Below are 23,235 nucleotides of genomic sequence, written 5' to 3' on the forward strand. Positions count from 1 at the left end.
AGGTGAAGAGAAACCTAGACATTAACAGTTTGAAATCGGTCTTAATGGTAGAATGAATTCTGGAATATAGTTTAATTATTTACAATGCATGGCGTTATGAACATAGTCGAGCATTGCATTAATATTGGTTCCTGGACGTTGTACCAAGACCCTCCCCGCCCCCACATCGTCTCATATTACTTGTAGAGTTCCGGGGCGAGATGCTCAAGTCTTCATGCCACAGTGCTGATGTGCATCGCAGCCCTCTGTGGCGCAGTGTCACTCCGATCACGGTGTGCATACGCGTTACTGGCAAGCATGCGTGAAGGAATTGGATTTCTGCGGATGCCAAAACAAAATTATATTGATGCATGCTATTTTCTTAACAAGTATCTGCTGACATACTGAGACAACGCAAGTTCCATGTTTATCTTTATGTGTATAAAGTATGAGAAGTTTTCTCTGTGACAAAAATGATGTCCGATGCAATTCCTATTTCGACTTGTACCATATGTTGCCGTGTTTTTTTCAGGTGAACAATTGACTTGATTTTGCATGTGTTTTTGACGGATGCCATCGGTGGGGCAGGATAATCTCACCTTTTCGCGATCTGGTATCATCACTATTTGAAAATGATTCATAAATACATGCTCATGATATAGTCGGCATCGTACTTTCAACTATGCTTTATGCAGAGATTTGTATTTGATGGAACGGGTTTTGTCGATTTATTCATTTCAATGAGAGAATGGTGAATGGTAAGAAAGACAACAAATGTTACAAATTTATTGGATGTTGTTTATGGCTTGAGCGCGACAAATGGAGTCATGTCACGTGTTATGTAGTCTTTCAGCACTGAGAGCTGAAAAAGGGAATTCCGAGGTGCCATAATCCTGCGGTTGTGCGTTCGAATCCAAGATTCGCCCTTCTAACGAGTCTTGGTTTGTCATTACCAAATTCGTAGATTTTACCACACTTGCCAACGACTATTACCTACATCACTTACATACTTCCTTTCACATCACGCTGCATTGCCCTGACATGATTAAAATACTGTTCTCAGCGAACAGGTGAGGAAACGATACTAACTTGGACATGGGCATTAGATCATGACAAATAGATACTTCAATTTTCGTATCGTTAATTTCACAATATTCGATGTAAAACCGCCATGAACCGGATGCTTCAAATGATTGCTCTTAAAAGTCCATCTGTGAAGAAAGATTTATGTTTGAAAGAAGGAACAGGTTACCTAGCATTTAAACAGATGGGGTTAAATATTTTCATTCATGACGTTACACGCCTCTCTGCTACTTAAGTGGTATGATCTGAACCGTTGGCGTCTGTTTAACGCAGCACTCGGCAATATTCTAGCTATATGACGGTGGTCTGTAAATAATCGAGTCTGGACCTGTCAATCCAGGGATTGATATTATGAAAATCGATCTACACAATTGGGAGTCAGCGAGTCAACCGAGTCAGCGAGTCTGACCACCCGATCCCGTCATTACTTTTTACCAACACACACCCATCGTCCTATGGGGATTCTGGACAAGAAAAAACGTTGTACATATTCGAATATTGCTGAATGTGGCGTAAAACAATAAACCAACAACAAACCGATGGCAAGAACCCCCCGGCCGCGTCATACCGAAAGACGTTTAAAGATGATAATTGTTACCCTGTCTGGCGCTCGGCATTAGGGGGCTAAAACAAGGACTGGTCGGGTCGGAGTCAGTATACTGTGTCTGAGTGGGGTATTCATGTTAAACTGCGGCATGGTATCTCAGTGAGCGTGCACTATAAATCGGCATCAGTCCGGACTAGTACAAGCAGCCACACACATACACACACAGGTGCATGCACGTCGCTATATTAGTGCAATAATCTTGGACGCGACGTTAAACCCAATTTCACCTCACCTCACCCGATCGCTAGGATCGTTGCGTATGCACTCACTCACTCACTCACTCACTCACTCACGCACGCACTCACTCACTCACTCACTCACTCTGTTTAGTAAGTTAATTACCTGATCATGTCATTAAACCATGTCACCATCACAAAACGATATCTATAGATCAGCAGGAATAGTCAGAATTTCAGCCACATTTCCTGTTTGCTGTTGGAGTACACCCCAGTACCGGTACCGACATCGCTATAAGTCATTTAGAGGTTACCATGGTGATATGACAGGTTAAATTAGTGTGAAGAGCTTGTGTGCGAACGTTTTTTTGACAAGCGTGTAAAACTGATAACCCAGGCCGGTGTTTGCGAGAACGGCGGCAGGGAAATATTTCATAGTTATTTTCAGAGCTGGAGCGTGCTGGCTCGGCAGTGTAAGATCTAGCTGACGTCATCGAATATAGTATCGCGTATTATGACCTTGCCCATCTCTTGAATTATATTACACGAAGGATATATGATACGTTACTGTGGCAACGTCACCCACACTTTCCGTTTCGGTAATAATTAGAATCAACCGGTTAAAGTACATTGTAACGTTTCAACAATATTACTTTGCACCAGAGTTAGTGAATACACAATAAATGACACAAATTCACTTCAGATTTAAAAGGGTACCGAAAAGCATCCTCAGCCATGCAACAAAGCACTTTCAGAAGGTTTTGTTTTGCGAAATTGTTTTGCTCATATAGAATACTGTCATCTGTAATAAATTCAACTGCAGATTGTACAGAAACGTAAATGTTTTGATGATGTTTTACAACAGAGGCATTTTCACGAATGCACATTTACAAGTATGCCTTAAACCCATGATGTAAAGCTAACACGAGTCACAATAATCTAAACAGGTTAAAAAACAGACAGGAACAGTAAGGTTGTAAAACAATATACCGGAAATATCTTTCGAGCTGATAAAGATATTCATTTGCAACAATGTTTGATCTTAAACATATGCTATGTTAATGCAATTCTTGTTTATCTTTATCAGCCCTCGAAGCCCCCGCCGTTTATTGCCCTCATTATGCTAGGGTTACATCCTGGTAGCGGTGACAGCGTACAACGCGCAAACGCCGGGGGCTTCTGTCTCACACGATACCGTTTATAGTGTAGAACACCAACATGCAGCGATTCCACCTACACCGAGTTTAGTCATAACGTTTCAGCAATTTCATTGGTCCGCACTTGCATGTCAGCCAATCAAACGACTTAAAACAGTAACCATGTAAAGACTTGAGGGGTACATATACACTTCCCCTGCTGGAGCCCGTATCAGACAGCTCTGGGCGTAAGTATTGAGATGTGGTACCCACTTTCTTCCCTCACAAACCAAACCCTCCTTCACCCGAAAGAAAACCTCACAACAACATACCAACCAACCCCTGTTACTCAGTTTGAAACTCCGGAACCCTCACCACTTATTTACCCGTTTTCGGTACTTTCTTTCCTGTACCGATTTTCCTCCTGAAACTAAAACAACCCTGGTAAGAATATCTTATTTCTTACCAGGAACCAGTGTTTATTTTTCATGTCTATCACCTCTTTTCTGCGTTATTCCAGCGTTTTTTGCATACCCCAAACTGTGTGTGTCCCTAACCGATCGCTCGCGCCACCTGTATCCATCACGTTCCAACACTAATGACGATTTATTGATGAATAATATTTCAGCTGAGTGTTTGCAAAATTTTACGGATATACACGGATATGCTACTGGATATGCTTCGTATGCTGGAATTTCTCTAAAAGGACGTAACAGGTTAAAAAAAGCAGATTGCTTGGTGTGCGGAAAATCTACTTTTTTGTATTTAATATTGTATTTTTACGTCAATGGTCGGACTACTTGTAACCGGTTTTGCGCTAATTTTTATATATTACATAGAAAATTGTAAGAAACCAAATGTAACGGGTTTATTTGAAGACATACTTTACTTATGGTATTCTGAAACATAAATGGCAATAGCTGTGAAAACAACATTGCGCGCTTGCATATGCATAAATGCAAACTGCAAGAGAGAAAAAATATGCATTACAAAGCGATTTGCAAGCAGCGTTTTGAAATATTGTTGTTCAAGGTCGTTAACATCTGAAGGTCATTATACTCAGGTAGGTTAAACGCGAGAAAACGTGCAGAAAAAAACACACCAACGTTCCAGATGTGCATACGTCTATGTGATACAGTCGTGTATATGTTTACCTGCAATATACATCAGTGTGCGAACGATCCAAGCATAAGCACGTTTTTACTCGAAACCGTATTTCTGAGACCGTAGTTAATGTATTAATCCTCGGCTGAGGAATATATATGTGAAGCGGTCATAAAATCATTCTTATGTGTTCATTATATCCTTTAGGGGCACAGATAAACTCCTTCTAATGCGTTAATAAAAACCTTTTGTTTCTTCTAGAGCTGTTCGACAGTCTCCTTCTTGATTTCGACCTCTCTCCGTCCAAAGTCGGGTCAACATGTCTGCCTACGACCCCAACGACCCTGATATGCAATATCTTGCGGTTGACCGCAAGAAGCTTATGAAGGAACAGGCTGATTTGAAGTTTGACGCCAAAAAAGCCTGCTGGGCTCCTGATCCCGAGGAAGGTTTCCGCTCCGCCGAATTACAGAGCACCAAGGGAGAAGAAGTCACTGTCACCATCGTTGGTACTAACGAGGTAGGCGAGATGCTCTTTCTGATACATTGTGATATATCCTCATTAGACAATTTTGGATAGGTCAGTATCGAATATAGTGAAAAGCAAACACGGAAGCTCGTCTGAGTCACGGTACATATTTTTTTCGAGGGAGCTATGTGAGGGAAATATTTCGAGTTTAAGTAAAGATCACCTGCATTTCATTATGTCTGTCAGTATTTCAATGAAGTGATTTTAAGATCTCTTCGAATACTCTACATATTGAGTTGTTAGTTTTACAAATTGCAAATGAATTGTCCTCATCAGACAATTTTGGATGAGTCAGTATCGAAGATAGTGAAAAGCAAACACGCAAGCTCGTCTGAGTCACGGTACATATATTTTGCGAGGGAGCTATGTGAGGGAAATATTTCGATTTTAAGTAAAGATCACGTGCATTTCAATTAGTATTTCAATGAAGTGATTTTAAGGTCTCTTCGAATACTCTACATATTGAGTTGTTAGTTTTACAAATTGCAAATGAATTGTTTTGAAAATCTGTTTTGATTTCGTAACGTCCAGGGCTGATTATATTTACGTTCGATAAATAAGTGATATTAAAGAAACTCTGAGTCCATCCCGCCCAGTTATAATAGTATCCCAGTAGTACAAACGAAATGATTTTAAAGCAACTTCAATTTCGACGGACACACACACACACACACACACACACACACACACACACACACACACACACACACACACACACACAGAGGGATTATGCCTGGTATGACACACACACACACACACACACACACACACACACACACACACACACACACACACACACACACACACACACACACACACAAACACACACACACACAAACACACACACACACACACACACACACACAGGGATTATGCCTGGTATGAGATGTGAATAGTAGTCATTGTATATACTTGTACAATAATTCCCAGCAGTGTATATTTGTTTGCTCATAACACATACACGTACCTGTTACATTTTACATGCATAGAAGTAGGGATTATGCCTGGTATGAGATGTAAATAGTAGTCATTGTATATACATGTACAATAATTCCCAGTAGTGTATATTTGTTTGCTCATAACACATACAAGTACCTGTTACAAACATAGAGGTAGGGATTATGTCTGGTATGAGATGTAAATAGTACTCATTGTATATACTTGTACAATAATTTTCAGTAGTGTATATTTGTTTGCGCATAACACATACACGTACCTGTTACATGCATAGAGGTATGGCTTATGCCTGGTATGAGATGTGAAGAGAAGTCATTGTATATACTTGTACAATAATTCCCAGTAGTGTTTATTATTTGTGTATATATACTATACATACGTAACATAAGGGAGCTGAGACTATGTCATCGCAGGTTGATATGAAATTAGTCGTTATAACTGTTGTTTGATTTAGCCGTTTCGGTAAATTCATGTACATTAATATGACGCGAGGTCTCTTTCTTGCCAGTACGTGCATATACATGTACATTCTCATTACCACATACGATCGTGTATAACCACATTTGAGATGCAGAGATGTTTGGGATGATGAAACTTGTGTTGCGAGTATTGCGAGGAAGGGAATGCTATAAATAAACAGTCTGAGCGACAGGTAAAGTCATATGCTCAAGATATTGAGAGAATGATACGAATATATCACAACAGCTAATATCACTACACGATTTCAAATGAAAATCCGTTATCATCGTGGAAATGGTTTTGTTGCGATTATTTATATAAAACCTACAGCGTAGGTATCTGTTAATTAGCTGTCGGCGTAACTTTATTTGAAATGGTAAAGCAAACTCCATGGCAAGTATACAATAGTATGACGCTGGTTAAGAATACACTTTCGCCATGTTCCATGAATTACAAAAGTGAAACCAAGATTTGTAATCCCCATCGTCATATATGACTGTTATGTTGTCTGACTAGCACTGACCATGGACTACATAAGCTTTTGATGTCTGGAAATGGGATGGTTGTCCACATGATTCAGATTTGTCAGTGTCTCAGGCAAAATCAAATTCACATCGTAATATAAGCCAAGGCTATCGCTTGTGACTTGGGGGCAGGGGTGACCCAGTCGTCTAAGGCGCCGCTATTCGCTGTGCAGAAACCTATGATTGTGGGTTCGAATCCCGGTTCGCCCCGCTTATGTTTCTAGGTTTGTCAGCATCATACCCGTGCCCGTGAGTTTCACCGAAGTGGTGAACGTCTGAGACCTGCATCAATCCGGGCTTTCCTCCCACATTAAGCTGACACGCCGCGATGCAACTGGAATACTGTTAAAAGCGGCGTTAAACCAAACTCACTCTCTCACTCACGTTTGTGACATTACTCCTTGTTTGTAGACAAAGACTTTCAAGAAGGATGACATCCAGTCGATGAACCCTCCCAAGTTCGAGAAGATCGAGGACATTGCTAACATGACCTACCTGAACGAGGCCAGCGTTCTGTACAATCTGAGGTCCAGATACACCGCCGGCATGATCTATGTAAGTGTGCCAAGTGCATCTATGTGTTCGTCAGAAAGTAAAGAGTACGTTTTCAGACAGGAACAAAATTGAATCCACCACTTACATTCAAGTAAACGGAGTCAAGAAACGATTTGTTGTAATATTGAACTAAGAAACATGCTGCCCTAATGCTTGACGTTCGCCCTTGTAATGTGCAATATGTAAGTAAGGAATGTGGATAATGAAAAATACAATATGCAAATATTCTGAAAATATAAAGCCTATGCATTTGGTAGTTTCGTCATCTTAGGTCCTTTTCATGAAATGTGTTAATTGCCTGCTTGTAACAAATTTGATTGTTTGATTTTAGACATACTCTGGCCTCTTCTGTATCGCCATCAACCCCTACCGCCGTCTTCCAATCTACACTCCCGGCGTTGTAGGCAAGTACAGAGGCAAGAGGAGGACCGAAATGCCTCCTCACTTGTTCTCCATCTCTGACAACGCCTACCAGTTCATGGTGCAAGGTGAGTGCTGACCCATAACAGTATTATGTTTTTCATTGGCTTCCCGTACAGATCAAATTGTGAAGTCATGGTAAGAAAGAAAGTTAGCACCACTATCGGTTGTGATCAGCGAACATGATTACTCAAGTCAACTCATAAGAGTAATTTCGAACTACATTGTGAACTCCCCGAGCAGTAGCCCTGATATTGTAAATGTTTCACGAGCACTCTGTGTTTCCAATTTAATAATACATTCAAGTATTAGTAGTCGTCCAGGTGTTGGACTTATGCACTGTATTTATTACATCATCACAGTCAAATACAACTGCCATATAGCAAGAAATATATTTACTCTGTGATCATAAATTATTTAAATTGTTGAAAATGGAACGGTTTACACACTAAAACTATGCATATTCGTTGTTTCAGATCGCGAGAACCAGTCCATGTTGATCACGTGAGCATAGCGTATTTTGTCGTGTTCTTATCCAAGCTATGATGCCAAATATTCCGATAATTGAAAGTTCCTGTTAGTTTAAAACACATGCGTTATTTTGAGTGATTCTCATTAATGATACACCGGCAACATTTCATATACAATATTCATCTATTTGTATTAAGTGGCGAGTCCGGAGCCGGAAAGACTGAGAACACCAAGAAGGTCATCGCCTACTTCGCCCATGTCGCCGCTGCGGCGAAGGTAGAAGGAGAGAAGGAAGATAAGAAGGCAAGTCAGATTAATATGTTAGAATGTCATTCTTGATTTTAATTACCTAAGAAATTAGTTCATAGTAGTTCATGGTTTGGGCACATATTGCCATTGAAAGGGAGTATATATGTCTGAAAATATACAGCCTATGCATTTGGTAGTTTCGTCATCTTCGGTCCTCTTCATGAAATGTGTTTTTGTGTATACAATTTTGAATATATGAAGGACAAAGAACATTACAATTTTTGCTTTGTTTATCATTTTCCAGGGTTCCCTTGAAGATCAGATCATTCAGGCTAACCCTGTTCTTGAGGCCTACGGTAACGCCAAGACATCCCGTAACAACAACTCTTCAAGATTCGTAAGTTCAAGATTCATGAACGCCTCATCTAAATTTTGACTGACAGATCAAAACAAATAAGCTTAAAATTATTCATTAGCGATTAACCATTAGCCAAGCTTCAGGCTGTCGTTGTAGTGAGCGTAATGCACATTTAATGATGACCTAATGTTGCACAAGCACAGCTATACGTTTATGAACAAAAGGTAAAAGTAAAGTTTAGTAAAATGCCAATTTGAAATCAGTTAGAGATCAGTACACAATTATATTTAAAATGTACTTGTGCATGATAACATGTGATTGTCTTAACAACACTCCCCACTTAAAACTGCCATCTTCACTTCAACAGGGTAAATTCGTGCGTATCCATTTCGCTACATCTGGCAAAATTGCCGGTGCCGATATTGAGACATGTAAGTAAATAACCTTACTTTGCATTTTTCTCAACTTCTTAAACTATCAACTGTTCAACAAATGTTGTAAACACAACAGCAAAAACTTCGATACCAGTCATCTTCAACACATCGTACAACTGTCAATAAACTATCGCTATTCTATTTCGTGAGGTTTAATATAATTAAAGACAACCCTTTGTAAACGAACTTTAGTATTTTAAGTTGATTATTATCATTTTATCAAAGAGGTTATCTTTTAGATTTTCCTCAATATTTCTTTTTCGCGAACACATTACATTAATATGTAAGTATTTAACTACCACTGTTTGTAATGTCTATATATGAATACAAGAATATAGGTGTTATTGCCTATCATTCATTAATGTAAATAACATAACACGGTGCGGTATCAATAATAGTAACTTATTTTTCTGAATGCAATTTTGACCAAAAACATATTAATGCTTTTTACTTTCCTCATCTTCATCTAGACCTGCTCGAGAAGTCCCGAGTGACATTCCAACAATCAGTGGAGAGGAACTACCATATCTTCTACCAGATGTTGTCAGCAGCTGTACCAGGTATCATAGGTAAGAACAGTTATGGATGTAAACTCTTTGACGTTCCATCCTCTACAGGTTGGACAATTGGCCCAGCAGTCTAAGGCACCACATCTCTCTTTGAAGTGTTGCGTCCTACAGCCATGGTCGTGGATACCAATCCTAAATTCGCTCCATTACAATACAAAGTCTGTCAACATCTTTCGTTTGGTCGTCACTTTCAAGAAAGTGGTTACATATACGCCCTGCGTTAGGATCTTCCTCTTTTCCCCTGCTACTTCGTTTTTGTCAAGCCCAGGTGAAGTTCAAAATATCTTTATGGGCATATTTCTAAATAAATACACCGATTATTTATTGTTGTCTTTCAGAGAAGACTCTGACAAGCTCCGATGCGGGTCTCTATACATTCATCAACCAGGGCGCCTTGACTGTCCAGGGTATTGACGATGTTGAGGAAATGAAAATGACAGATGTGAGGACAGTTATTAGTGACTTCAAAGAAACTATAATATACAGTAGATCTATTGTGACTAAATGTAATGCATGTCCCGCAGTTATCGTATTTATTCCAACTTGATCTTTGTAAATTATATTCTGTAGGAAGCCTTTGATGTTCTGGGATTCACTGCTGAGGAGAAATCCAGCGCCTACAAACTCACTGGCTCTATTCTCCACATGGGTGAAATGAAGTTCAAGCAGAAGGGTGAGCAGGCTGAGCCTGATGGAACTGCTGAGGCTGAGAAAGTATCCTTCTTGTTGGGCGTCAACTGTGGCGACTTCGTTAAGGCTTTGTGTAAACCAAAGATCAAGGTTGCCATGGATTACGTCACCCAAGGACGTACCAAAGCTCAAGTTGTCTATTCTGTTGGTGCTTTGGCCAAGTCTCTGTATGACCGTGTGTTCAACTGGCTGGTCAAGAGAGTCAACCATTCACTTGACACCAAGAAGCCAAGACAGTTCTTCATTGGTGTGTTGGATATTGCTGGGTTTGAGATCTTTGAGGTAAGGTAGCATTATACGCCAAATATATTTCTATTTTTTTTTTTAGAAATATGTATACCTGAAAATAAAATCATTTAAGTTGTAATGTTAAACGTATTTATCTTTAATACAGTTCAACAGCTTCGAGCAGCTTTGCATCAACTACACCAACGAACGCCTACAGCAGTTCTTCAACCACCACATGTTTGTGCTGGAACAGGAGGAATATAAGAAGGAAGGCATCCAGTGGACGTTCATTGACTTTGGTATGGACTTGCAGGCTTGCATTGAGCTAATTGAGAAGGTGAGAGTATACTGTCGCATCTAACAATTTTCAGTTTAGGTCATTTACCCATAATATTCACGAAACATAAATGTCCTGCTTCATTCCAATCTTTGATTGTATTTCTCTAGCCCCTTGGTATCCTGTCCATCCTTGAAGAGGAGTGCATGTTCCCTAAGGCCTCTGACAAGACTTTCAAGGACAAACTGACTGAGAACCACATGGGCAAATCACCCAACTTCCTCAAGCCCAACAAGTCTATGAAGGGAGGTCAACACGGTGACTTCGCCCTGAAGCACTATGCCGGAACTGTTCCCTACAACATTGGGGGCTGGCTCGAGAAGAACAAGGATCCTATCAATGAGACCATTGTGGAGCTCCTGAAGCAGTCCAAAGAGCCCCTTGTACAGTCTCTCTTTACTCCAGCTGAAGGAGGTTTGCAATAACATATGAATAATTTCTCAACAATATGATGTAAAAAATGATCTCATTTAAATAAAGACAAAGAATTTACTTGGTCTAATGCACACTCATTATAATGATTATCAAGTCATGTGTTCAAATCCCAGATTTCCTCCGATTATGATAATTGATTATCAACACCATTCCCGAGTTTGCGTTGACCCAACTAACTCATTTAATTGTGCAGATGCTGCTGCCGCTGGAGGCGCAAAGAAGAAGAAGAAGAGCTCCGCTTTCCAGACTATTTCTGCCACCCACAGGGTTAGCATAATAACTTTTTTTGAAACATGTTTAACCGAAGCGTCCAAACTACCAAACACATGATACAAATCCACCAATTACATTCCGGATAATTAAATCGAACCTGTTTGATATTTACAATGTTGTATTAATGTACAAGGTAATATAAGGAAGGTTTGTGCATTTAACTTTATACGAAAAAGTTCAGGCATTACATTTTGTCTGTTCTGAAAAGTCTAAGGTATTAATTTACAATATTTCACATATTTTGCCTTCAAGTCTTACACTTGCTGTTGTCCAGTGGACAGTCTTTTCGAGGTAGAATATGAAACAAGATAATTGTCCCCCTATCTACCATTCTTTTGCAGGAATCTTTGAACAAGCTGATGAAGAACCTGTACACCACTCACCCCCACTTTGTGCGTTGTATCATCCCCAACGAAACTAAAACACCAGGTGTGTATAGCACATTTCTCATCATGGTCAAATTATCACAAATGATTCTGAGGTCAACAGTGTGTTGATATTTGTCATGTATTTCATGTAAGATTGATGCTGCTTCTTGTGTCATTATACTACTGAAGTCACCCTGAATTTCTGTTTCCAGGTTTGATTGATGCTGCTCTTGTGCTCCACCAGCTGCAGTGTAACGGTGTACTTGAGGGTATCCGTATCTGCAGAAAGGGCTTCCCCAGCAGAGTCGTGTACTCTGAATTCAAACAGAGGTGAAGATTTGTACACTCGCCTGAGTTAAATATATCATATACTATTTGGATAATCCTTTCTGTCGTTACTCTTCCTATCAAATAGTATATATAAACTTTGACTTGTTTTTGAACAGATACTCCATCCTGGCCCCTAATGCTATCCCACAGGGCTTCGTTGAAGGCAAGGTTGTCTCTGGAAAGATTCTTGAGGCTCTGCAAATGAGCCAGGATGAGTACCGTCTGGGCAACAGCAAAGTCTTTTTCAAGGCTGGAGTCCTAGGTTATCTTGAGGAGCTTCGTGACGAGCGTCTGTCCACCATTGTGTCATTGTTCCAGGCTCACATTCGTGGTTATTTATTGAGAAAGTACAAGAAGAGCCTACACGACAAGAGGTATGGTGATCCTATGCACATCATTTCATTCCATGATAACAATGTGTTTATGGCGATGGGTATAAGGGATCTCTTGTACTTGAAATACTTACTTTTAGTGTTAGAACATATTTTAGACATATTCAAATTCGTCTTTGTAGAGCCTCTTTGGAAATGATCCAAAAGAATATCCGTAAGTGGCTGGCCATGAGGAACTGGCTCTGGTGGAGATTCTACACCAAGGTCAAGCCCCTCCTTAGCATTGCTGCCGCCGAAGATGAAATGAAGAAGAAGGAAGAAGAACTGGCGAAGACGAAAGAAGAGCTTGATAAAGTTAGCCAGAGGTCAAAGCAACTCGAGGAGGCAAACGTTACATTGATGGAGGCAAAGAATAACTTGTTCCTACAAGTCCAAACCCAACAGGACACCATCGATGATATAGAGGAAAGGGTCGAGCAGCTGCTAAAGGACAAAACTGACTTTGCATCACAACTGAAGGAATTGGAGGAACGTCTCCTTGATGAAGAAGATGCGAATGCTGATGCTGTAGAGAATAGGAAGAAGATGGACAATGAAAACAAAGAACTGAAGAAGGATTTGGAGGATTTGGAAGGTGTTCTCGCTAAGGTATAACGACTTTTTGTAACCCTTAAATAAAATAGCTTGTAAAGGCCTACCTCAACTCTGCCAGCTAAACTGCAAAATTCAAGCCACACTGTCGTTGAATTATCTGAAATATGTTTAATATTGCTTTCAGTCTGAACAAGACATAAAGACCAAGGAAAACCAGAACCGAACACTCCAAGATGAGATGGCAAAGTTAGATGAAACAATTGCCAAGCTTCAAAAGAAAGGAAAGGATGGTGATGACGATCTTCAAAGGACATCCGCTGCACTCCAAGCAGAAGAAGACAAGGTCAACCATCTAAACAAACTTAAACAGAAACTGGAAGGCTCCCTCGATGAAATGGAGGACAGTCTTCAGCGTGAGAAGAAGATGAGAGGTGATGTTGAGAAGGCAAAGAGGAAGATGGAACAGGATCTTAAGATGACACAGGAAACAGTCGAAGAACTCGAGCGTGCTAAGCGAGAACTTGAGGATGCTCTTAAGAAGTAAAGTCATATATATATATATATATTGTAAAAACACAGTTAGATAAAGTGAATGGTTGTAGCATGTCATTAGATGTCTATTCAAGACCATGATTCCATGAAATTATTGATGAATCTCAACTCTGTGTAACCTACAAACACAATTTTAAGATTTGTACAGTGAAAATATACATACCAATAGAACATTCTTGTGTTTACAGTTTTAATATATTTTACAACTATTTACTTTTAGGAGAGAAAAGGATGCTGGTGGTCTCGGCACACAGCTGGAGGATGAACAAAACCGTGTTGCCCAGCTCCAGAGGAAAATCAAAGAGCTCCAGGTAACAACCTCATTACACTCTTCCATAAGGGTCACCTTACAATATAATTACTGAAGTGTTTGAAAAAGACTCAGCATGAATGAACTAATAACGCATCACTTATGTGTTACAAAGGCTCGCATTGAGGAACTGGAAGAAGAACTTGAAGCTGAGAGGCAATCTAGAAGCAAGGTTGAGAAGCAGAGAAGCGAGCTGGCTCGTGAGCTGGATGAGCTGCAAGACAGATTAGAGGAGGCCGGTGGTGCCACAGCTGCTCAGGTTGGTCAAGAGTATGGCCCAGATAAATTGACAGATAGATATAATAAGAACTAAGTGATTCGTGAATGCATAACATTCTGCATTTTAAGTTTGTCAATAGCTACAAAAAGAAAGTTGGTATTTACATTTGTTGCATTACACAACATTCTTGTTCTGAAATAGTATATGAACGCTCAATTCACGAAAAGGCATTTGATGTCATTATAGGTTGACATGAATAGAAAGAGAGAACAAGAGGTTCAGAAACTCAGACGAGAGCTTGAAGAAGCCACACTCCAAGGAGAATCTCAGGTCTCTTCACTCCGAAAGAAGCAACAGGAGGCCGTCAATGAACTCAGCGATCAAGTTGACCAGCTTCAGAAGGTCAAAAACAAGTAAGGGTCACTGTCTTATTATACGTTATTAACTCACACCTTTTAATTATTGGTTTACAAATGCGACGATCCAAAGTTTGGAAATTTCACACAAATGTGCATAACACACTCATGACACAACAGACGCTCATTTATTTAGGTAATGAAATAAAACAAATGTACCAGGCATTTGGACTTTTTAATGCATATTTAACAGGTAGTATGACTTTCTACAAAACAACTTATTTGGATTTACAGACACATTGATGAATAATGGTTTTGATGGCAGATGTCTAGATTTGGGGGGAGGGGGCAAGGGGTGCATCTCGAAGCAACTAATACAATGTTGAACAAGAATAATTCAAGTGTCTGTTCATATTCATATGTTGACCATTAAGATTGTGTTCAGTGCACAACTAAGTGAATACTTTTAAGTGTGGGACGGCGCACACAATACACATGTTTATTTTGTTTTGTTTGTTGTTCAACGCAGCACTCGGCAATATTCCAGCTATATGACGGCGATCTGTAACTAATCGACCTACCCAGGCCACTCGATCCATTTAGTCGCCTCTTACGATTTGTACAGCTTGGTTGGACTTTGAATCCCCACTTCCGTCTTTTCACCAACAGATCCGTGAAGACCCGCGGTAGAATAGGTCTTCAGCAACCATGCTTGCCATAAAAGGCGACTGTTTGTCGTAGGAGGCCGCTAGCGGGATCGGGTGGTCAAGCTCGCTGACTAGGTTGATGCATGTCACCGTATGGTTCGATGGATTGCGTGGATCGATGGTCATGATGTCAATCACAGGATTGTTTGGTCCAGATTAGATTATTTACAGTCATATACAGTAAAATACGTTTCTACCGAACTGACGGATATTGCGAACTTAATTTTTGGTTCCTAACATTTGCTGTATAGATGTTGCATATATGCTTATAACGAACTACAGTTATAACGAACAAAAATTAGTGGTCTATTTGAGTTCGTTATAACTGTAGTTTACTGAAGCTGGAATATTCCTGAGTGCGGCGTTAAACAATAAACATTACATGTCACGTCATCTTTCCACCCACATCAAGCTGACACTACGTGCTATAACATTATCTGTACATTAACAAATATGAATTATCTCTTCATTCTAGGATTGAAAAGGAAAAACAACAGATGAGGGGTGAAATCGAAGATCTTCAAGCCCAGGTTGAGTACGTCAAGAAGAACGCTGTAAGTACATCTGACATACACTGCACTCTGTCCGAAACTGTAGCTCCATAATATCACATTATGGATACTCTTTATTACAGTTGTAGACGTTTAGTCATTTTGACACTGTGTCAAAATCAAAACTGAAAACCAGAATCTAAGAACAACAATATATAATCGGTATTACAATCAGATATTTTCTAATGCGTTGATGTCATATTTCTGTCATGGCAGATGCTTAACACTGTTGAAAAAGATGATTAACACTGTTGACCAAAAAATTAGGCTTATGTCAAACATACAGGTTAGAGATGAGCTAAATGCCATGTATTAACGATGTCTTTCATAAAAGTGATGGCAGTTATGCATTCTGATCTAAGGGTCCATCAGCAAAGCAGACCAAGCAGATGGAGAGCCAGTTGGCCGAGCTCAATGCCAAGATCGACGAAGGCGCTCGCGAAATCAGCGACCTTCAGTCTCAAAAGAGTCGTCTCAGCTCTGAGAACTCCGATGTGACCCGCCAGCTGGAAGAAGCGGAGCATAATGTCAGCCAGCTGACCAAGGATAAGGCTGGACTCAACAACCAGTTGGAAGATGCTAAGAGAACTATTGAAGATGAATCCAGGGTGAGTATTGATTCCATTCACTGGTGTGTACCCAATAAATCTTGAATCGTGCACATGAAATTATACTGGTCATACCTCTGCCCTGGTACTAAAATAATAGGTTAGTCGAAAATCATATAGAATAATGTAAAAATACAACAAGTATTTGATAATTTGCGGAATTTATTTTATAAGATCGGAGTTATAGATCACTGTTTCTTCGACGTTACCATATTGGAAATAGGGGCCGTTTTGGCCTTAACGTTGACAGCAATAATTACCTTTACAGAATTTATATATGAAAGGATGCGTTTATCAACTTCGAGAACAAAAGCGACGTGTCCAGGTATTTGAGAGTATAACTTTGTTATCTAGGCCCGCCAGAAGCTGCAGTCTGAGGTGCGTAACCTTAACGCAGACCTTGATGCCATGCGGGAACAGTTTGACGAGGAACAGGAGAGGTCTGCAACTGCCCAACGTCAAGCCTCTAAGGCCGTTGCTGAGGCTCAGACATGGAAGTCCAAATTTGAGACGGAAGGCACAGCCAGAGCTGATGAACTTGAGGAGGCTAAGTTAGTATCTAATGGAAACAAGTTATCTTTTGTATTGATGGTTTAGTAGTTCCCAGATCTGCACCGATTTTGATACCTGGCATGTTAACACCCATGTGCTTGAATAGGACTCTTAGCAAAACTGACCAAAATAAACGGCCCAAAACACACAATGCCTCACTAGACTAATGCCGGAGGATGTTCATATGTGTTACTGTAACTCTTACTGTAGATACAGGCTGTACATTTCGTTTTGCCCATGAGGCATATATTCTTCAAGATGATCTTAGGGTAGATTAATACATATTGTAACGCTATCAACGCTTTGTGAAGATGGACCCAGACCTCAAGAAGCGATCACAGGTGCCTTTTTGTAAAGTTGCTTTTCATTTGATTTTTAGACGTCGTCTCCAGTCTAGGCTCAATGAAGCAGAGCAGAACATGGAAGCTGCCCAGGGCAAGGTGAACGCTCTTGAGAAGGCCAAAAACAGACTGCAGGGAGAGCTCGAGGATGTCATGGTGGACTGTGAAAGGGTAGGAGAGACTTTGTATAGGACTAATTCAACGAACCGTAAAGGTTTGCCTCGTGGGCAGTAAACATCTTTCTCACTTTTAGGAAAAATAAGTATTCTCTGCATCAAAACCAGATTACTCAGTGGTTTTTCAACACCAACGATATTGCAATATAAACCCAAAACATATTAATCAATAGAAGCTAACAGTGATACATACATACATGTGTATCAATGAGATGTTGTACTATTCAATCCCGGTGTTGATAGGCTAACTCTGCTGCCAACAATATGGAAAAGAAACAGCGTAACTTCGACAGGACTATTGCTGAATGGGAGACCAAGGTTACAGGTCTCCAGGCCGATTTGGAGCTTTCCCAGAAAGAGGCTCGTGGCTATTCAGCTGATGTCTTCCGTTACCGAGCTCAGGTGGATGATGCTGAATCTAGCGTTGAATCTCTCAGGAGAGAGAACAAGAACCTCTCTGGTAAGTATATCTGTGGATAGTAACGTGCAGCGTACTCTGTAAAATCAAATAACTCAAAACAGACTGACAAATCGGAACGACATATTGGTTCCTCTTCCAGATGATATATGTGAAGTGCGACTTGAGAATATACAACAGTGATTTAATATAATCGTTTTTTGTTTGCAGAAGAGATCCGTGAACTCTCGGATCAGATTTCTGACGGTGGCCGTAGCCTGCATGACAGCGACAAGGCCCGTAAACGTATTCAGATGGAGAAGGATGAACTCCAGAACGCTCTTGAAGAGGCCATGTCCACTCTGGAACAGGAGGAGGCTAAGGTTGGACGTGTCAACATTGAGCTGGCTCAGGTCCGCGCTGACGTCGATAGGCGTTTGGCTGAGAAGGATGATGACTTTGAGAACACTCGGTGAGTAATAACAAAGGGTTTTTTTTAACTGTGAGTGGTAGCGAAATAATGGTTACTTATTCTACTTTGAAAGTCTTATGCACATTTCATCATAATAGTTGGACGAGCGATAAGTAAATCTGTGAAACTAAGTGGAGTTATAATTGTTTGCAGCCGCAACCACCAGAAGGCCCTTGAGTCGCTTCAGGCCAGCATTGATGCTGAGGCAAAGGGCAAGGCTGAGGCCATGAGGATCAGGAAGAAGCTGGAAGCAGACATCAACGAGCTTGAGGTTGCCGTTGATAATGCAAACCGCAACCGCGCGGATGCTGAGAAGAACGCCAAGAAATGGCAGGGTCTCATCACCGTAAGTTAATCACCTGTGCAATAAAATATGTCACATGCAGGACGATTCATGTTTTGCCATTAAGGCTGAGTTTAAAACCCCCACACCATTTGTATATTTTACAGGAAATGGAACAGAAGGTTGAGGAGGAGCGTAGAGGCCGCGAAGAAGCCCGTGATTCTCTTCTTGCAATGGAACGTCGCTGCAACAACTTCAAAGTTGAGTCTGAGGAGCTTCAAGCCAGTCTTGAAAACGCTGATAGAGGCCGCAAGAATGCAGAAGCTGAGCTCACAGAGGCTCTTGACAGAGTCAATGAGCTCACTGCTACGAGTTCATCACTCCAGGGCCAGAAGAGGAAGCTGGACAGTGACATTTCTGCCATGCAGGTACGCTGGAGAAACAATGCAAAATAATTCTGTAAAAATTAAGGGCGCCATATTTCAAAGATTTCGTCTGTATGAGTTTGCTACTCGATTTGTTTTGCCCTTGTCTTTACGGTTTGATTAAATATTAAGTGTCATAATACCCCTTACACCCTTTCCTGTCTGTATGAAGGTCTTCCAACGGGATAAAGTTGTACTAAATAACAAACATTATAGAAACAGGTTTCCGACTCTTCATATTGTCACAGCTGATGCGAATAACTTGTAATTCACACAACAATAACACCAACGCATTTTTGAACAGGCCGACCTTGAGGAGATGAGTGGCCAAGTGAGGTCATCAGAGGAGAATGTGAGACGCGCTCAGGCTGATGTACAGCGCATGACTGACGAGCTGCGTGCCGAGCAGGAACACAGCAAGCAGATGGACAAAGTGAAGAGAGGATTTGAGTCCCAAGTCAAGGAACTTCAGATCAGAGCGGAAGAGGCAGAGGCAGCTGGACTCAAGGGAGGCAAGAGGGCCGTTGCTAAACTTGAACAGAGAGTAAGTATACGAATTAAGATACATTACTGCAACAGAAATGTACAAAACATATCATCGCTTGAAATATGAAAATTTGACGCAACAACCGTCAAATACCATTAGACATAAAACACTTTAAAACAAGTCTTGAAACAATTTGCTATCTAAATGTGCTCTCTGAACAAATGAAACCGCTTGTCCAGAACTACATGTGTCAGACACTAAAAGTCCCCTAAACTATATGTTGCCATGTTCGTAGTTCCACTATGTTTGACACAGTGATAACCTTGTAAATAAAAGCGACAAGACCCTTTCCATATTCATAAGATATCTTTCTCTAACGCGTCCTGTGCTGATTATTTCAGGTCCGTGAACTCGAAGGAGAATTGGATTCCGAGCAGCGCCGTCATTCTGAAACTCAGAAGACATCACGTACTGTTGAACGTCGTCTGAAGGAGGTGTCCCTCCAGGCCGAGGAGGAGCAGAAGGGTCAGGAGAGACTCCAGAGCACCATCGACGCTCTCAACGCCAAAGTCAGAACATACAGAACCCAGATTGACGAGGCTGTAAGTGCCTTACTAAATTTTAAAAACCTGAAAACTTTCTTCTCTTTTCCTTGTAAAGAATACTTGAAGAACTACAAGAACAACGTGTTCTTGGTCCCCTGTTGCAATTTGGCTTGACTATTTTAGTTTGGTTTAGACCATACTCACACAAAATACCTTACCATTAGAGGACATATTATACTGTTATTTTCTCATATATACAATATATGTCAGTTATAGGTTTCCCTTTGTGATTTGAAGTGATGAAGTCCATACACATATAGAGAATCTCACCAGAGTGTCTTTTGATATCAAATATATCAACACGAGTTGATAAAACTGGAAAAATTCCGTGGCTTGCCGAGGATTTTTGCCACTTTTATCAACGAGTGTGGATATATTTGATGTCAAAAGACACGAGGGTGAGATTTTATTTATCATCCAACATCATTCTTCCAACTTTTTCAGTTTGTAGACAGTTATAAGCAGTGTCTTCAGTGTAAAGAGTACTGCTTACAGCTTCAGTAGCAGAGCCATTAGTGATGTCATTTGATTGTGATGTCATGGTAACCAGTGACATCACAATGATCTGCAAAGCAATATGATGTAATTTCATTGCAGCGATATCTACAGTGTAGATATCGCTTGATCTCATCCAAGCGATATCTCCTGTGGGAGCCAGTTTTGGATGATAAAGTTCTAATCATTTTGCCTTTATTTACAGGAGGAGCTTGCTGCCATGAACCTGGCCAAGTACCGTAAGGTCGTCACCGAGTTCGAGGACGCCGAGGAAAGAGCTGAATCTGCTGAGAACGCTCTATCCAAACTCAGAGTAAAGAACCGCAGTTCAGTCTCCATGGCTCGTTAAGACCACACCGAGCTTGTCATCCTTACCTCGGCATTAACTTTTATGGGTTACTTTTGGTGGGGACTTCCTAACAAGGAGCCTGCAACTATATGTATCTCAATTTACTGTATATCGGAAATACAAGAACAGTATGGACTTCGATGAAACGGTTAATCTGTTATGACTCGGAGAACACACTGTTTAGTCAGCTCGATCAAGACTTTAATGTTCAGATTCAATGACATGCTATTCTGTGTTGTGTCTGGATGCCTGAAATCTTGAAGCATAGTTCTGTACTTGAAATAAAATGTATGCAATGATTTTTTTCTCTGTCATTATAAGCTTAATTAAAAACTTTTGATAACATAGTTAAGGTCATAAAGCAGTTTAAAGTATATTAAGAAGTCACCTTTGCACATATTTATGTGACGGCAGCACCGAAGATTCATCCCGACTGTAACTTTTGGGGATAGTTAAGTATCCAACTTCAAAAATCTGATTGTTTTACAAACGGACGCCTAGCTGGCGAAATGTGTTTCCAAAACTGCTTAGGATAAAGGCATTCGAACGGTTAACGTTAGTATATTGTTTATTGCTTTGTGGTACGTTCGCAACAGAAGTGAAACGTTAAACTTGTTCAACTTTTTCAGCAGAAATTAAATGAATGATGATGGTTTTGTAACATTGTACTGCTAATTGGTTTAATCAGTCAGGATGTTTGTTAGCGGTGGGCTAGCTTAATGTTGACTTCGCAAGTCAAGCTTAGTCCTAGGATCGATCATGCGATCAATATGTGAAATCAATTCTTGGTATGATCCACCCTGATACATCGATACCACTGGAGTCTTGATAAAGCGTGGTTTAATCATGAACACTGACGTGTTCATAATGTTTACGATACCAGCAGATTTAAGTAAATTTAATCAATGTCATCACATATAAAAATACCAAATAGTCAGAGGCGGCGAGAAGACCAAGTAGTGTGTTCGCGAGAAGAACATGAAGAAAGGTTCGTTATCCCATAGTGAGTGAGTAAACAATAGTTAATTTATAGAGAAAATGTCGCTGGTAGCAGTTTTCACACCTTATTAATAACCCAGGAACACATGTTTGGTGCTGACCATATTGGGCTCGTTAACAGAGCTAATCATGGATTTCAACCCGTGATTAGTGGATCATAAGAGGTAACTCAGCACCCCAAAAAATGCTGCAGACGACTTGGCCTCATGTAATCCCGATCCACATAATATTTTGGCACGTAATCAATAGTATGGTAGTAGCCGTACTTAACTTTTCTATCAAGTCATGGTATACTCAACCCCGGATCGGAGACTTTTAAAGGCATATCAGCAAACATTCGCCACCCATCTGACCCGTTGGAGACTTACGATTGGCTACGTTAGATCTATTTCCTTACGTTAAATGACTTGAATTTGTTTCTTGACCACGCATCTTTAAGGCACTGCTTTCCCACTGATTATTTGATAGTGATTCCACATGTATCAGTGTGATTAACAACACATGAACTAGTGTGCATAACAACAAATGTACCAGTGTGCATAACGACACATGTACCGGTAGTGCATGACGACACATGTACCAGTGTGCATGACGACAAATGTATCAGTGTGATTAACAACATATGTACCAGTGTGCATAACGACACATGTATCAGTGTGCATAACAACACATGAACCAGGGTGCATAACAACACATGTATCAGTGTGATTAACAACACATGTACCATTGTGCATAACGACACATGAACCAGTGTACATAACAACACATGTATCAGCGTGATTAACAACACATGAACCAGTGTGCATAACGACACATGAACCAGTGTGCATAACGACACATGAACCAGTGTACATAACAACACATGTATCAGCGTGATTAACAACACATGAACCAGTGTGCATAACGACACATGAACCAGTGTGCATAACAACACATGTACCAGTGTGCATAACGACACATGAACCAGTGTACATAACAACACATGTATCAGCGTGATTAACAACACATGAACCAGTGTGCATAACGACACATGAACCAGTGTACATAACAACACATATATCAGCGTGCATAACAACACATGTACCAGTATACATGAAAACACGTGTACCAGTGTGCATGACGACACGTGTATCAGTGTGCACAACAACACATG

At 40.4% G+C, this 23,235-nt stretch overlaps 1 protein-coding gene across 1 annotated transcript; it reads left to right on the top strand.

Annotated features, from left to right (window-relative positions):
- The first annotated feature begins 3,153 nt into the window (after positions 1-3,153).
- On the top strand, positions 3,154-21,382 carry LOC139468367 (myosin heavy chain, striated muscle-like). Its single transcript, XM_071250283.1, has 33 exons — positions 3,154-3,229; positions 4,347-4,605; positions 6,966-7,109; positions 7,441-7,597; positions 8,006-8,033; positions 8,198-8,303; positions 8,554-8,646; positions 8,975-9,038; positions 9,512-9,610; positions 9,949-10,052; positions 10,181-10,582; positions 10,695-10,865; positions 10,976-11,279; positions 11,494-11,567; positions 11,915-12,002; positions 12,154-12,271; positions 12,388-12,645; positions 12,786-13,251; positions 13,382-13,737; positions 13,970-14,060; positions 14,175-14,318; positions 14,526-14,692; positions 15,818-15,896; positions 16,256-16,501; positions 16,856-17,052; positions 17,433-17,565; positions 17,814-18,030; positions 18,199-18,439; positions 18,593-18,785; positions 18,890-19,150; positions 19,452-19,691; positions 20,036-20,236; positions 20,940-21,382. Exons 2-33 carry the CDS (start codon positions 4,405-4,407, stop codon positions 21,081-21,083), a joined length of 5,787 nt encoding a protein of 1,928 aa, XP_071106384.1. The 5' UTR covers positions 3,154-3,229; positions 4,347-4,404; the 3' UTR covers positions 21,084-21,382.
- Positions 21,383-23,235: the final 1,853 nt, after the last annotated feature.

The sequence above is a fragment of the Haliotis cracherodii genome, unplaced genomic scaffold (assembly GCF_022045235.1).
Source record: "Haliotis cracherodii isolate W230 unplaced genomic scaffold, xgHalCrac1.p SCAF_2, whole genome shotgun sequence".
NCBI classification, from domain to species: Eukaryota; Metazoa; Mollusca; class Gastropoda; order Lepetellida; family Haliotidae; genus Haliotis; species Haliotis cracherodii.